At 41.6% G+C, this 14,255-nt stretch overlaps 1 protein-coding gene across 18 annotated transcripts in view; it reads left to right on the forward strand.

Moving 5' to 3' along the window:
* The window catches only part of BRSK2 (BR serine/threonine kinase 2), a 532,635-nt gene that overhangs the window by 425,292 nt on the left and 93,088 nt on the right, over positions 1 to 14,255 (forward strand). For all 18 annotated transcript variants that reach the window (XM_077321456.1, XM_077321462.1, XM_077321458.1 and 15 more), the window contains exons 6-8: positions 8,232 to 8,265; positions 9,567 to 9,635; positions 11,173 to 11,319. In XM_077321456.1, coding sequence (XP_077177571.1) covers positions 8,232 to 8,265; positions 9,567 to 9,635; positions 11,173 to 11,319 — 250 coding nt within the window. The remainder of the gene's footprint in view (positions 1 to 8,231; positions 8,266 to 9,566; positions 9,636 to 11,172; positions 11,320 to 14,255) is intronic.

The following is a 14,255-nucleotide window of genomic DNA, read 5'->3' on the forward strand; positions in this document are numbered from 1 at the left end:
AGGACCTCAGAGGCGAAACACGCTGGAATTCAAACCTTGGTGCCTGGAGCAGAATAAACCCCATGTTGCTGCCTTAAAGTGCACTAATAAAGAAATCACTGGAATGGAAGAGATGTGCATGTAATAAACAGAACACAGCAACTCTGTGGTCCCCTGCCTTGCAGATACATTTTAAGCTCAGCGCCAATCACTAGGTCTCCATGTGAGCTATTACACCACTTCATTAATTCTCCTGGCATGGGGCCCAGCGTGGTTAATACTGGTACCTTGCAATGTCTCTGGTTCAGAGGGGGAAAACAGGAAAGAGAGAGGAAGGAATACACAATGTCCTACCTCACAATGGCTAAAAGAGGCAGGGGAGAAACTACTGTCATCATCAGAATTTTATCTGATCTCCTCCTGGAGCACTTAGTAACCACACTGAAGCATGAGTTTCACCTGTACTGCAGAGCCAGTCCTTTCAGACAGTCTTAAAAAAAATGAATCTTGAATGAGTCTTAAAGTCAGAGGATGAAACTTAGCCATTGACAGGCATAAAAAGTATTCTCCAGTTAACTTTACCCAGGTGAGCTGTGGGAATCAAGTGGTGTTTGATGTGGCAGCAAAGCCTGTGTTTTGTGCTGGTGTAGTGGGAAAGCTCAGGGGTCCAGTTTCAGGCTTCTCTCTGCAGATCAAACCTGTGCAGTTTCATATCCAGTTGGTGAAAACTCCAGTAGGCCACCCCCTCTGGCTGGCTTCAGAGAGCTGCCCCGTATGGCCCCTATAAAACCGCAGAGGTTTGTTTTATTTTTTTCCTCATTCAGTCTCTCAGATTTAACATTTGCTGGGAACTGCTCATTGTATCAGGACAGATTGCTTGCTTTAATGCTGATGGCTATGGGTGAAAACATCCCTGGGGGAATTGATACAAAGTGCAGCCTTGATCGTTTTTATGTATCTTAGAGAGCAATGACAGAGGTGGGGATGGGAGAAATGAGCAGGCGAGTTGTTTCATTGGCATAATTCGTAATCACTCATTACTGAGTGTAATAAATCCCCCATTAGTCGACTCTGCTGTTGCTGACATCTTCCCTTGAAGAAAGGAGCCTGCGAGGGCAAGCAAGGATGCTACAAGACCCTTGAGTGAAAGAATGGATCACATTTGAGGGCTGTTGGAAGGATGAACCCCCGGAAGTATTACATACTGGGGGGGGGGGGGAATTCCCTGCTAGGCAAGTTGCGTGCTCAAGACCCGGTCCCTGAAGCACAGGGATAATTTAGCAAGTCTTTGCATTTCTTCAAGAGCCAGGGAGGCCCAGGAGCAAACAGCAGAGCATGGATGGAGCTGGGGAGCTGGCACACTACAGCTTTTATTAGTTCAGATTTCTTCATTCTCTTGCTTGCCTTTACCTCCCAGGCAAAGAAAATTCAAGGCAATTAACTGCTGAGAAGGCTCTCCCATCTGTTCCAGAACTATTTCTCTACTCTTTGATACTCCTGCTCTATTGTTGATTGCTCGTTATAGCTCCAAAATGCTTTGTGTCATCAGGGAGGAAGTCAGGATAGCTTTGTTATGTTGGTATTAGGCTGGGGCATGTGGATTTCTTCTTCTTTCACAGCCTCCATTCATGAGCTACACTTGTATCCTTCCTTATCATTATATCAGGATTTCCATTCTCTCACTCTTTGGTGTTCTCAGCTACCTAAATCCTGAGCCTCTTCAGAGGAGCACTTGTGGTGTATCAAACTCTAGGTTCCATTGACCATTATGGAGGATTTTTCCTTATCTGAAACTGGTCCAAGTGTGAACACAGATCAGAAGAAAGAATCATGGGGATTCTTGCTTACAAAGAACTGCTCTGGAGAGTTCTACAGTTTCTAGGGTCCTCTGTGAGAGAGCCATGACCCTTATACTAACTTGAAATAGACTTTAATTTGTACTGCAGCCATCCCTTTTGAACAATGCTGGCTTCTTGATTCAGTCTGCTCAGTTGCATCCTTTGGCATTTGCTTATTGTGTTTGCCTGTGTCATAAATCCCTTTCTCTGTCTCAGACATGCACATTTGGAGACTGTTGCCTTTCAGGGCTCCTCCAAGATTTGACTACACCATAGATTCACTGTAGCTGCTTCTCCGGGTTGTCAAATGATCCACTTGAGGTATTTCCAAAAATACTTTCCCCACAAAATACCTAAATATTACACCATTTCCTTTAAAAACAGCAGGCATTGAAGTCTGAGATAAGGAGTTTATGGAGTGAGTCCTAACATGAGCAAAGGTAAGGTGCTCTTGCACAGCTCAATGAGGCTAGTGGAAATTGTGTTCCATGCTAATTGGTGGGGCAGGAGCCATTTTCACTTGAGGCACTGCAATGACTTGGGCCAATCTAGGCAGCTTACAAAACGTAAAAAATACAGTCCTTATGGATAACCCTTGTTGAAAGGTTGATAGTTTGATCCACCCCTGTTGTTTATACTCTCTGGGGAATCACCTTCTCTTAGTATACATTGTAATCACTTCTCTCTTTCTCCTATCAAAGTCCCTGATATAAAGGAATTGTTGCAGGCAGTCATTGAGAAACTAGCTATAGCACTGAGTTTCTGTGCTGTTTTGCGCAAAACTCCTGTGCTTAAAATAAGCAGTAACTGTGGTAAAGTTGACCCATCTATGAGATTTGCCTCTGCCTCCAGCCCAAATCCCTAAAGAGTTGTTTTGAACAGAAAGTGATGTGGCTCATCAGAGGTCTTTAACTAATTGCTTTTATGCAGCATCATTTTATATCAGTGCCCTCTGTAGGGAATCCTTGCTGTGATCCAGAGAGCTGTATGCATGTGGGAGGAATGTCAGTGACTAATTTCTAACATTATTCTAATGCTAGTGCTTCTGTGTGTGGAGAGGGAATTGCACTGTGAGTAGCTGCCCTAGAGATCCCGTATAGGGTGGAAGGGTAGGGAAAAAATGAGGTTCTCTAAAATAAACACTGTGCCTTCACCAACTTTGTTTATGCAAAGTTCTCCTGCAAACAATTTGTGCAATTTCTCCACTCATTCCAGGTGAGAGCACAGATTAGGGATCCAATTCTGGGTTTCATAGTAGGAAGGTATGAACCTCATTAGTGGGCATGGACCCCCCCCCTTAATGTTCCTTGCAATGTTTATGCAAACCTTCCAAAAAGAATTATCTTCTGCAAGCATACCACTTAAAACACAAGAGTGCCCAGAAGGGGGGAGGTTTCTCAAGTGTACATTTGTGAAAGTTACGCAAGTCTTTTTATACTGTAGCACTTGCAGTTCCCGAGATCTCAATATTGCAGCAGTCACTGCAGATGTTTTCCGGCTGGCCCAGGCTAGTCAGCTCTCAAAAACTACGCAGGGTCAGTATTTGGATAGGAGGCCACCAAGAAATATAACATGGTAGACCCACCATGAACTTCAATTTGTGAACCGTGAACAGGGCAAAATTTGTGATGAATTTTGCTTCATGATTCAGTTCATGCCCATCCCTCCTCATAAGGTCATTGTATCTGGGACACATGACCTGAATACCTGAGGGACCATCTCTCCCTATATGCCCCCCAAAGAGCTCTTTGGTCTGCAAGTACCAACATGCTGGCCTTTGCTGGCCCCAGAGAAGTGTGCCTGGTAGCTCCCAAAATTCCAAAGGCCCTGCAAGATGGCACTTCCACCAGGCATTCAGTTGAGGCCAAGGTTGCACTCTTACCATATGAAAGGGTCCCCCACCTAACCTCCCACCCAGGCTTCTGCCTGAGACGGTCCCCTGCCATCAAAGCTGGGCCATTTATTATATATCTTGAATGGCTTAATATCCGGCCTGGGGAGATGGTTTAACTGACAGGGCGACTATAGTAGTATTTTAGTTTAATTTAAAGATTTAAAATGTTTTATTGTACATGATTATTCCTCTTATTGTAAACTGCCCAAGACCCTTTTGGAGTAAGAAATCTAAGGAATAAATAAAATGAATGAATACATAAATAAATTGCGCATATAGCATGGAAATTAAAATGGAACACATATCATTCAATCACTTTAAATCCCAGTCACTACTTAATGTGCACAAATAAAGCCTTGAAGTATGTGATTTTCAACAGAAAAATTCTGGATCATTGGAAAAATACCCAATTCTCCCCCTGCAGTTCCTTCCACCAGCATCTTTTCAGTCCAAGTTCCAGGCCTGTATGTGGCATATATTTCTAACCCAAGAGTGACAGAATGAGACCAAGCTGACAAATCTTTCTACTTCATGCAAAGTATTGGCCTATGGAAGATGATTTCAGAGTCCCAATACTACATACTGATTTTGCAGCTTTGGAAAGCCAACCTCCCCCCTCCAAGTTGATCTTAATGCTCACATGTCTTCCAGTGTGCTATAATGGAAGCTACTGGCAAAAACTGCTTCTTGATCTCACTGAGTGATATTGTTACTGAAGATACCATGCGGATTGTAGCTTTGCTGCCTGGAGATGTAGCAGAAAAGACGAGGAGACGGCCTGGGGAGGGTGGGGAGAGCAAGCTGCTAAGACACACACATATTGAATAATTAGCGATAAGAGCCAAGAAATATTCATGACTTTGTAAAAAGATAAATAGATTTTTGATTAAATTTGAGGTTTCTTTTTTAAAGCAGTCAAAGTTATTTGGTGATTGGCAGCATGGAAATTAGTTTTCCGTGCATCCTGGCTGGCCTGAAGATCCTGTTTAGAGCTGTTAGCCAAGATAAAGCTGCAGATATACAGTTTGCTCTGAATTGGCAGGAAATGTAGAGTGGATATGCCAAGAGCTGATGCTGCTGTCACAGCAGTTGAGAAGCTGCTCTTGAGTGGCCAAGTTAACCTGCCTTTTTGTTTGACCCTCCGTTTTATCCTTCTCAAGTATGAGCCATATTTTTTGTATTATTTTAATGCTGTACCTAGTTTACTAAGTTCTTACTCTTTCTGGGTTGTTTAGATGGCTTTTTAAATACTACTTGTGATCAAATGGCTGCCTTCGCCACCAGCCTACTTGCACATTTTTATTCTAGCCTTCTTCTTTGGACTTTAGGAAACCATACATAGTTCTTTCCTATTTTATACTGACAATAACCCTGTGTGTGTTAAGTTGCTCCATGAGCTTCCTAGCTAAGTGAAAATTTGAACCTGGCTCTCCTCAGTCATAATCTGACACTTTAATAAATGAATCACATGCTTTCTTCAGTCTTTGGTTGAAAAGTGTTGCTTATAATGACATAGTACTTTCTCTTGCCTTAGAAAGAAAATACTTTTAAAATGTTCCTCACAACACTAACATTTGATGAAGTTCAGCACAGGTGATTGTTTTTTTCTATTGTGTGCCAACAGGAAGAGGTACACAAGACAATTCGTAGGTGGGATATGTGCTTCCCTAGATTCTTTTCAGCATGAGGCTCACTTCATTTGGATTTCTTAGTGTTAACACAAAGTAATAGAGCCTCTTGTGGCGCAGAGTGGTAAGGCAGCCGACATGCAGTCTGAAGCTCTGCCCATGAGGCTGGGAGTTCAATCCCAGCAGCCGGCTCAAGGTTGACTCAGCTTTCCATCCTTCCGAGGTCGATAAAATGAGTACCCAGTTTGCTGGGGGGTAAACGGTCATGACTGGGGAAGGCACTGGCAAACCACCCCGTATTGAGTCTGCCATGAAAACGCCAGAGGGTGTCACCCCAAGGGTCAGACATGACCCGGTGCTTGCACAGGGAATACCTTTACCTTTACCTTTTTAGTAATCCTAAAGAACTGAGTTCTGGCCCTGTGGTGCTCAAAACCCCTAATGCTGTGTTTTACTTGTGTACATCCACAATATATAGCCATATACCAATAACTGATCCATAAGTGAGTTCTGCACGAGGTTGCTGTCCACACATTATTATGTTACTTTCATTATTTTTCCAGGGAGATCCCAATATTTGTGTTTGTGTGTCTTTGTGCAGTTACTTAGAAAGGAGATCTTTTAGAACATTGTGCTCACACTCAGCATTAGAAAACTTGTGGGATGCTGCGAATTTCACTATGAACTTGTTCAATGGTTGGACATACCATGTTCCTAGATAGCCATCAGATGTGAGCTGATCACTTAATCTGTTTGGTTCATACCAAGTAGCCACAAATGGCTGCTGGCCCAGTTTGCAGTGGGTTTCCCTCAAACTGTGCATGTGCAAGATCTCTATTGATTCAGCAGCCATTAGGATAATTAAGAACAACTTAGCTAAATGCTTAAGGGTAGAAACACAGCATCTATTGATAACTGATTTGTATGATTTTTGAGTGATCACAATGTCTAATTAAACAAGAACATTTATGTAGCAAGGATAGTGGAGTTAGTGGACCTTAATTGGGCTGTGTGAGAACCTGCATGCGCAAAAAGCCAACTGCACTGTACCGTGTGGATAGTAAAGGATACAATGGAACAACTGGTTGAACACAAACAGATCAATGAGCTACCAAACCACTTAATGAAAAATCATGTCTTTGTTCACAACTAACAAACTAGACACAAGCCCAACTGGAAGGTTTTTGTGCATCTGTAGAATTGTGCACATTATTTAGCAGTGCTATGCTAGTGGGCTTATACAAAAATATGGCAAGGAGATACAAAATGATCTAAAGCTAGGACCACCAACTGTGTGATTAGTTTGTCCCATAAGAATTTACATACAACGAATACTGCTATGTGATGTTTGAAAGGAGGTGTTTTTGGTTGGGATTTTTGCGGGGAGGTATACATATGCTATTAAAACCATTCAGGTCCTTCTTCCACTGTCAGGCTGCGACTAATGAAGGCTATAAAGCAAATCACCGCTGCTCTTTGATTTCTAGGATGTGAAATTATGATGTGGCAGGTTGAAACAAATAATTGATTTCAGGGAACTGTTTCCCAAATAGTTGCCAAGCAGGGAGCTCAGCAGCAAACAGTGGTCTGAGCACATGTTACATCGGTGGGGGTTACTGTTGTTGCCCAATTTTTTTCATCACTACTGCAATGAATGTAGAAATTATGGCTGAACAAGCTGTTTAGCCCAACTGTGAGGACCATCCTACTACTGTGGCCACTCAAAGAGGCCTGGGAAAAGGCCGATGAGAGGGCCCATAGACCTGGTGCAGATGTGCAGCCCACAGAAGAAGGGGACATGGCTGGTGGCCTCAGAGGCCTATTCACAGTGGTGATGAGAGGGGCAGCACCCTGCAACTGATGGGTCCAGAAGAATGCATCTGAATCCACTAGCTGGTGGGTCCAGAAGGATGCTCCTGCCCATACAGCATGGCCAGGGTGGTACATAGCAACATGCTGGGCCCACTGATCAGCTGACTAGCAGGGCCAGGAAGTACTTAAGGCCTACCTGGCCAAGCAGGGAACTCTAGCATGAGGTAACTGGTCCAGCCACATGGAACCTGAGCAGGCTGGCTCTCGCACTTGTATGGGAATGGCCCTGGCAGTAGGGGAAATGGAGGCAAAAGGCCTTTTGGGAGAGTGAATGGGAATCACTAGATTTGCCACCTCTGGGTTGGAAAATATCTGGAGACTTTGGGGGTGGAACAGGAGTGGATGTGATTTGGGGTGGGCAGGACTTCAGTGGAATATAATGCTATGGAATCTACCCTCAAAAGCAGCCATTTTCTTCAGGGGAACTGATCTCTGTCACTTGGAGATAAGCTATAATTCCAGGGGATCCCCTGGGTATCATCTGGAGACTGGCATCCTTAGGCATGGCTGAAATTAGCCTCTGCATAAAAGAGAGATGGCAGATGGCAGGATAGGAAGAAAGGGAGCTTCGTATCTTGGGGCACAGGGTGGCATGGTGGGCCTCACTCTAAGGGGCTGCTGAAAAGGCTCAAGGAGGCTAAGTGGTATAACACAGACCCTTTCTTTTGTGACAGTGTTACCTCAGCCTGCTGTGAATAAAAAACTACTTAAGCAGCAACCCATTCTTGTGTGACCCTAGGAGTGGAAGAAACTGAGGGAATTGTCAGCTACCGTTTTAGGACTTGCTGATTAGGAGTAGTCTTTAGTTGCTTCATTTATTAGCAGAGGTGCAGTGTGCTGTCAGAGTGGTGACATATAAAGATACTCAATTGAATAGTGACCCTTATTTATATTTTATCTATCCAATGTTAGAGATGGGAAGAGGTACTAAGAGACTCTAGTGATAGTGCTGGCTCTGAAAGGACATATATTTAAAACAGATAGGATTCTGGTCTCACTGGCTCATGCTTTGTCTTTCAGGTCACCGCATTATGCCTGTCCAGAAGTAATCAGGGTAAGCGAGCCTGAAGTTCCAGTATTCTTATTACAAAGCAAGCTAACTGTTTGTGTGTGTGTGGGTGTGCTGACTTAGGACACTTCTTGGATACCACAATAAGAAGGTTTGTTCTTTTCACATTTTCTGTGATGTTCCGAGTGCAAATAAATGAACAAATAAAATGTGCAGAGTTCAAGGACACTCAATAGGACCTTCACTTGGGAAATTAACAGCCACAGGAACAGCCATCTGCTTTTACTTGATTTTGTCTTGCGTTCCTCCTATCACCAAAATCTCTTTTTTATCAGGAAGACGACACAGACTTTTTCATGCTGTTTATTAATAAAGGTGGAGGCATTTCTCTTTTCTTCAGGGGCATGTCCTTGTAGTCCCTGATGGCATAATACACCAAAAAGCATAGTTTCCAATCTACCGATGTAGAGACAAATAATTGTGATGTTATGGTTCATAAAACCAATACCAAGGAATTGATAGCTTAAGTTATGAACTGGCAAATATGACTAATTCCAGGCCCCATAAAGAACTAACTGAGGGAAGAACAGGCAGTTCTGACATTTTAGATGATGTGCTGATTCTTCAGTTTTGTCCTTTCTCTTGCCATTCCAGGCCATTTTTGCTCATGGTTTCCAGAAAATCATACATGGATTCATATTTAGACCTTATTCCTTTTCCACTGTCTGTCATATGTGCACCTGTGTAGAAAACTGCTTTGGAAGATTCCCTCTTAACCCCCATATTACCTTTCAATTCCTGCAATTAATGGACATGATCAATCCTGGCACAGGACCAAAGTCCACTCCAGTGGACTAGCATCAAGGCCATTGGAGTAGAAGGTCAGCACGTGCCTGCCTGTTCTTCAACACACACCAAGTGGCAGGAGCTGAAGCTCTGGGATTCTGCTTAGACAAGGATAGGCAAGCAAAAAATCCCTCTCTGTGTGGGCAAACGTATATTTTGTGCCAGATTTGAGATATGTTTGATACCTCATCATGGATGCTGCCCAAAATCTTTACGGATGGAAAGATTTCCACCAGAAGTTTGGACCTTCTGTGCTTTCCCCTTCCTGCTGTGGTATCCTGATGTTTCTGGGGGGGGGACAAAGAAGTTGGATATCTGTAGTGGATGGGGGCAACCGCTAAAAACTTCTGTCCTCCTGCTTGCACAGAAATTATTGGTGAGATCCAGTCCATTTTTAATTGTTTGATTACGTTTCCCATATTACCCTCTAAATGATTTCAAGGATACATATTTTGTTTCTCTAATTAACCTTCTAAACATCCTATTTGCACACTATACAGGGAGAAAAATATGATGGGAGAAAAGCAGACGTCTGGAGCTGTGGAGTCATTTTATTTGCATTGTTGGTGGTGAGTCATCTTTCTTGCTAACTTATTATATTTTAAAAATTCTCCTGTGTTTTTCCTCCTTTTGATTTTGACATCTTCTACAGCTTTCTTGCATATGCTTCTCTGCATCATTCCCATAGGGAAAGGGCATGACAAATATTTTCCCACAACTCTAAAACGTTGCCTCTGGTATGTCAGGGAGGGGATCCAATTGTTTTGAAAGCTTTTTACTCTAATTGAGATACCACCAAAGGAGATGAGGTTTTAAAAAAATCACAGAAGCAATTGATTTTGTGGGTAATTAGCAATTTATCGATGAAATCCCACAGTTCAGTTTTTCATCAGCATCAGTCAGCCACGGTGTGTGTTTGTTTTTTTAAGTAACAAGAGTTTTCATTGTGCCCAAAGTGCAATTGAGATGGTTTTAAAAATCAGCCTCATGGACTTTTAAAATGATTGCAGCCCTTGCTCCACAGGCTGGATGCAGTTGCCCTGTTGTTCTCGTGCTGAGATACATCCACTCATACATTCTACCCAATCTTAATTTCAGTGGTGCCACACTAAAAAAAATGGGTATTGGGCATGGCTTTCCATATTGGGGTCCCAAATGACATCGGACTATGTCATAGGAGAAATTATTGGAACTGCATTATAACTCTTAAAATGCCAATATCTTCTGAGACTTCTAGATCCCCCCCCCCCATGGAACAACCTTTAAGGCATAATGAAATTTGAGTCTGATAGCACCTGTAAGACCAACAAAGATTAATTCAAGGCATAAGCTTACATGTGCAGGCACACAAATGCTCATGCCTTGAATAAATATTTGTTGGTCTTAAAGGTGCTATTGGATGTAAATTTTGTTGTGCTACTTCAGACCAACACAGTTCCCCGCTTGAATCAACCTTTAAGACAATGATCCAGGCAACTGGGTTGGAACCAGAACCTAATGGCAACTTTACCTTCTGAATCCAGTGTACTGAATAAAGAAATCAGAATGCTTGATGCTGACTGACAATGTTGACTGTTTGAATGCTTTGGTCAACTACAGTGCCTTTTGGCGAGGGGACATCTTCTAAGGTTAAAATCTGTAAACAGCAACTTTTCAGTGTTTTGAGCCAAGAAGTAGATAAACATGTCTTCTGCTAAGAATTTGCCCATGAGAATTGCCAGATGATCAAAGACTTGTGTCTATCCATAATCACTCTGTTGATCTTTGTTCAAATCAAGTTCAAATGAATTTGAAAACCACTCGGCTAATTTTCAGTTCCTCGTTTTCTAATTAATATTCAAGATAATTAGCTATATGCAAGACAGACTGTATTTTCCATACTATTAAAGGTAAACCAGGGACATGCTGTTTCCAGAGGCTAGAAGATAGTTTTGCTGGCTTTGTATACATATCTAAATGGCATTCTGTGAGCTAATCTTCTTAACATTTCATCATTTCTCCCTGCTGTTTCCCCCTCCCCTCATTGTGTAATTGCTCAATATTCATTCCCCCTTATTCCTCTCTTCTTTTTCTTCTGTCCCCTCATCCTCTGCCATGCTCCTCCAGGGTGCTCTGCCATTCGATGATGATAACTTGCGGCAGCTGCTGGAGAAAGTGAAACGTGGTGTATTCCATATGCCACATTTCATCCCCCCAGACTGTCAAAATCTTTTGCGGGGGATGATTGAAGTGGACGCCTCGAAACGACTGACGGTATGAAGGCATTCATGGTAGATCTCATGACTTCACAATTCTAAAGACATCCCGTGTTTCTGCACCTAAACAATATCACAACTCATCTTCCTCAATCTCCTTTTTAAAATGTAATGTTAATTTTTTTTTGTCGACAAATGTACGTTTCTGGAGCTGAGTTTTGTTCTGGTTCTTATGTCTGTGAAAAGGGGCTTCAAACTATGTGGGAAATTCCAAATGGAGTGTTAGAAGCCAGAGTTGATTTGAGAAGAATTTCCAGTGAGTTTTGGGAAGTGTTTCACAGAATGATAATAAATGGACAAAACCATAATTTCCAGCATTTGAGTTACTTTGGTACAGAAGCTTGCCTATTTTTAATTAACATCATAAACTCTGTATATAATTTTCTACTCTAGTCCTTCCATATCTATTCAATTAGCTGTTTTAAAATCATTATTATTCTCACCTGCTTGACTGATAGTCCATTGGCATGAGTAGCTAATCACTAGGTCTTAAACCTAGTAAACCTAGTACAGGTCTTAAACCTGTAATAGGTTTTCTTTCATAAGCTGATCATACATTCACTGACATTGAGTTGGATCCAGACAAAACTAGCTATTTCTACCAATTCACCCCTTCCTGCTGCAGAGGTCCTCATGACAACCTCAACCTTCCTAATGCCGCAACCCTTTAAGTTCTTAATATGCAAGTGTTCTTTCACAGAAATTAAACTGAAATTGACCAGTGGTGTGAAGATCCATTGTTCATGATTGTATATAAATTGTTTTTCCCCCCGGGGTTTCTTAGTTCAGTTCTGCCTCTTGTCCCACCATGCTGATCTCGCTCTTTTCCGCTGCTCCAGATAGACGAACACTCTATCTCAATCTACCCCCCAAGGCTGTTGTGTAGATTCCCCCCCCCCCAGCCAAGCTGCTTGCCTTGCTGCGACCCCTGTGAAAGGATTGTTCGACCCCCAAAGGTGCCCCAATGTAAGGGAAATTTCTAGAACATTCTAGAACATTTCTAGAACATTCTAGAACATTTCTAGAACATTCAACCAAAAGAAGCAGGTGCATTCATTTTTGTTCTTGAATCCATTAATTCAAGCACACATAAAGGAACAGATTACGTTATTTCTTTTTCTTTCCCTTGACAAAGGTCAAACCAGTTTAGCCATTAATGACATCACTCGTGACAAAAAGGATATTTTATCAGTTCCGTTACCAGCATCCCTTGATTTTTTGAGAGAGGCATTATAAAAGCACAAAGCAACTAAAAGTTACTTGCAACAGTAAATGTTACTTGTTAGTCACTGAGAATGGTTGTTTTAGATCAGGGGTAGTCAAACTGTGGCCCTCCAGATGTTCGCTGGCAGGGGCTCATGGGAATTGTAGTCCATTAACATCTGGATGGCCGCAGTTTGACTACCCATGTTTTAGATTATATATTACAAACTCCTGGTTCCCTTGATAGTCATACTCTGACTCTAGGTCTTGTGGATTATCTTTGCATGCTCAGCATTTGGAAAGAAACTTTGTATGTTTTTGTAGCAAACTAGTTTGTATTATCCACATCCTTAAACCTGTTTTTCTAGTGCTCTCTAGGAGGGATATTTTTTTAAACTCAAGATGCATTTTGCTACATTTATTGAAAATTTAAACCAACGGTTTCTTGCTACATTGTATCCCCCTTTGTGTATTCCATGATGTTGTTATTGGGTGTGAATTCAGTAGTGTAGATATTTTTGAAAAGTAGAATACTTATTTAGTTGGTAACACTTTTAGAATTTTGTAGCTAGTTTTACTATCAAACAGTTGACATTTTAGACAACAGGAATGATCCTGCATAGAGCTCAATGATGCTTTCTGTGTGGGAGCATCTATGAAGAAATGTAAAGTTAACACACCCCGCCCAGATGTTCATCCTGATAAAATATTGATAAATCACTTCTCAGATTAGTGTTTGGTCTCTCAGCTGAAGACAGCTTGCTACTGAACATTAATATACCCCAACCAAATACAATTCTGTATTTCTCCATTTGTCTAATTGGGTTTTCTGTTCATGTCTATTACCTTCATGTCTACAGTGGCTCTCTCTTATGTGTGCTGACAAAACAGAGATTTGAGACTGTGACCTATTTCAGAGTGTATGAATACCGGTGGTGTCCATTTGTTTGATATAATCTACAACCAATAGAAGCTGGGTTTTTAAATTTTACCAGTTGAGGATTGTATTTAACCTTTTCTTATTAGACAGTGAGGTTCCCCCCCATCCCTCTGGCATGCTAATGCAGTTTTGTTGTTTAATTGTCTTGGCATCTGCTTTGCAAGGACATCTGCAGAACTGTAGCCCTCGCTCCCTTACCTCCCAGAGTTAGCACTGGCACTGTCTCTGTATCTCTGCAGCTTGGGGGCTTTTTGTTTGTTTGAGGGTTTTTTTGTTTTTAAATCACAGCATTTGGCATATGCTCCAGATTGGTTAGTATGATATAGGGAAATGTGTTTTTTAAAGCTTTCCCCCAACATTGGCATTGAAGTTACTAAGCTCTAGTGAGAAAAGAGCAAGAACTCCTCTGGGAAAGTCTATTAAATGCCTTTGCCACTTAAAACCATTTTAAATATCATGCATAATTGAAGGTAGAAGGAGTGAGATTCCACTGTGGATCACTGTACCTTGCACTACATAGGAAAAGTCCTGCAGTATTTTTCTTGTCAAAACTTGTTGCCTGACTTTAAAGTAGATGAAAAGCAACAAAAAACATTAATTAATCCTTGTTTTTTTTTTTTAAGAAATAGTGAATATGTTGGCAACAGCAAGCAGGAATCCGTAATATCATCATAATATTTCATTGCAATTAGACTGGAAGAAGAATAGAGGCTGGTTTTATGCAACAATTTCGTATTAAGAATGCATTCTGTATGAGATAATAAAACAACAGTCTTTTAAAGACAATTCTT

Source organism: Paroedura picta, chromosome 2 (genome assembly GCF_049243985.1).
Source record: "Paroedura picta isolate Pp20150507F chromosome 2, Ppicta_v3.0, whole genome shotgun sequence".
Lineage (NCBI taxonomy): Eukaryota > Metazoa > Chordata > Lepidosauria > Squamata > Gekkonidae > Paroedura > Paroedura picta.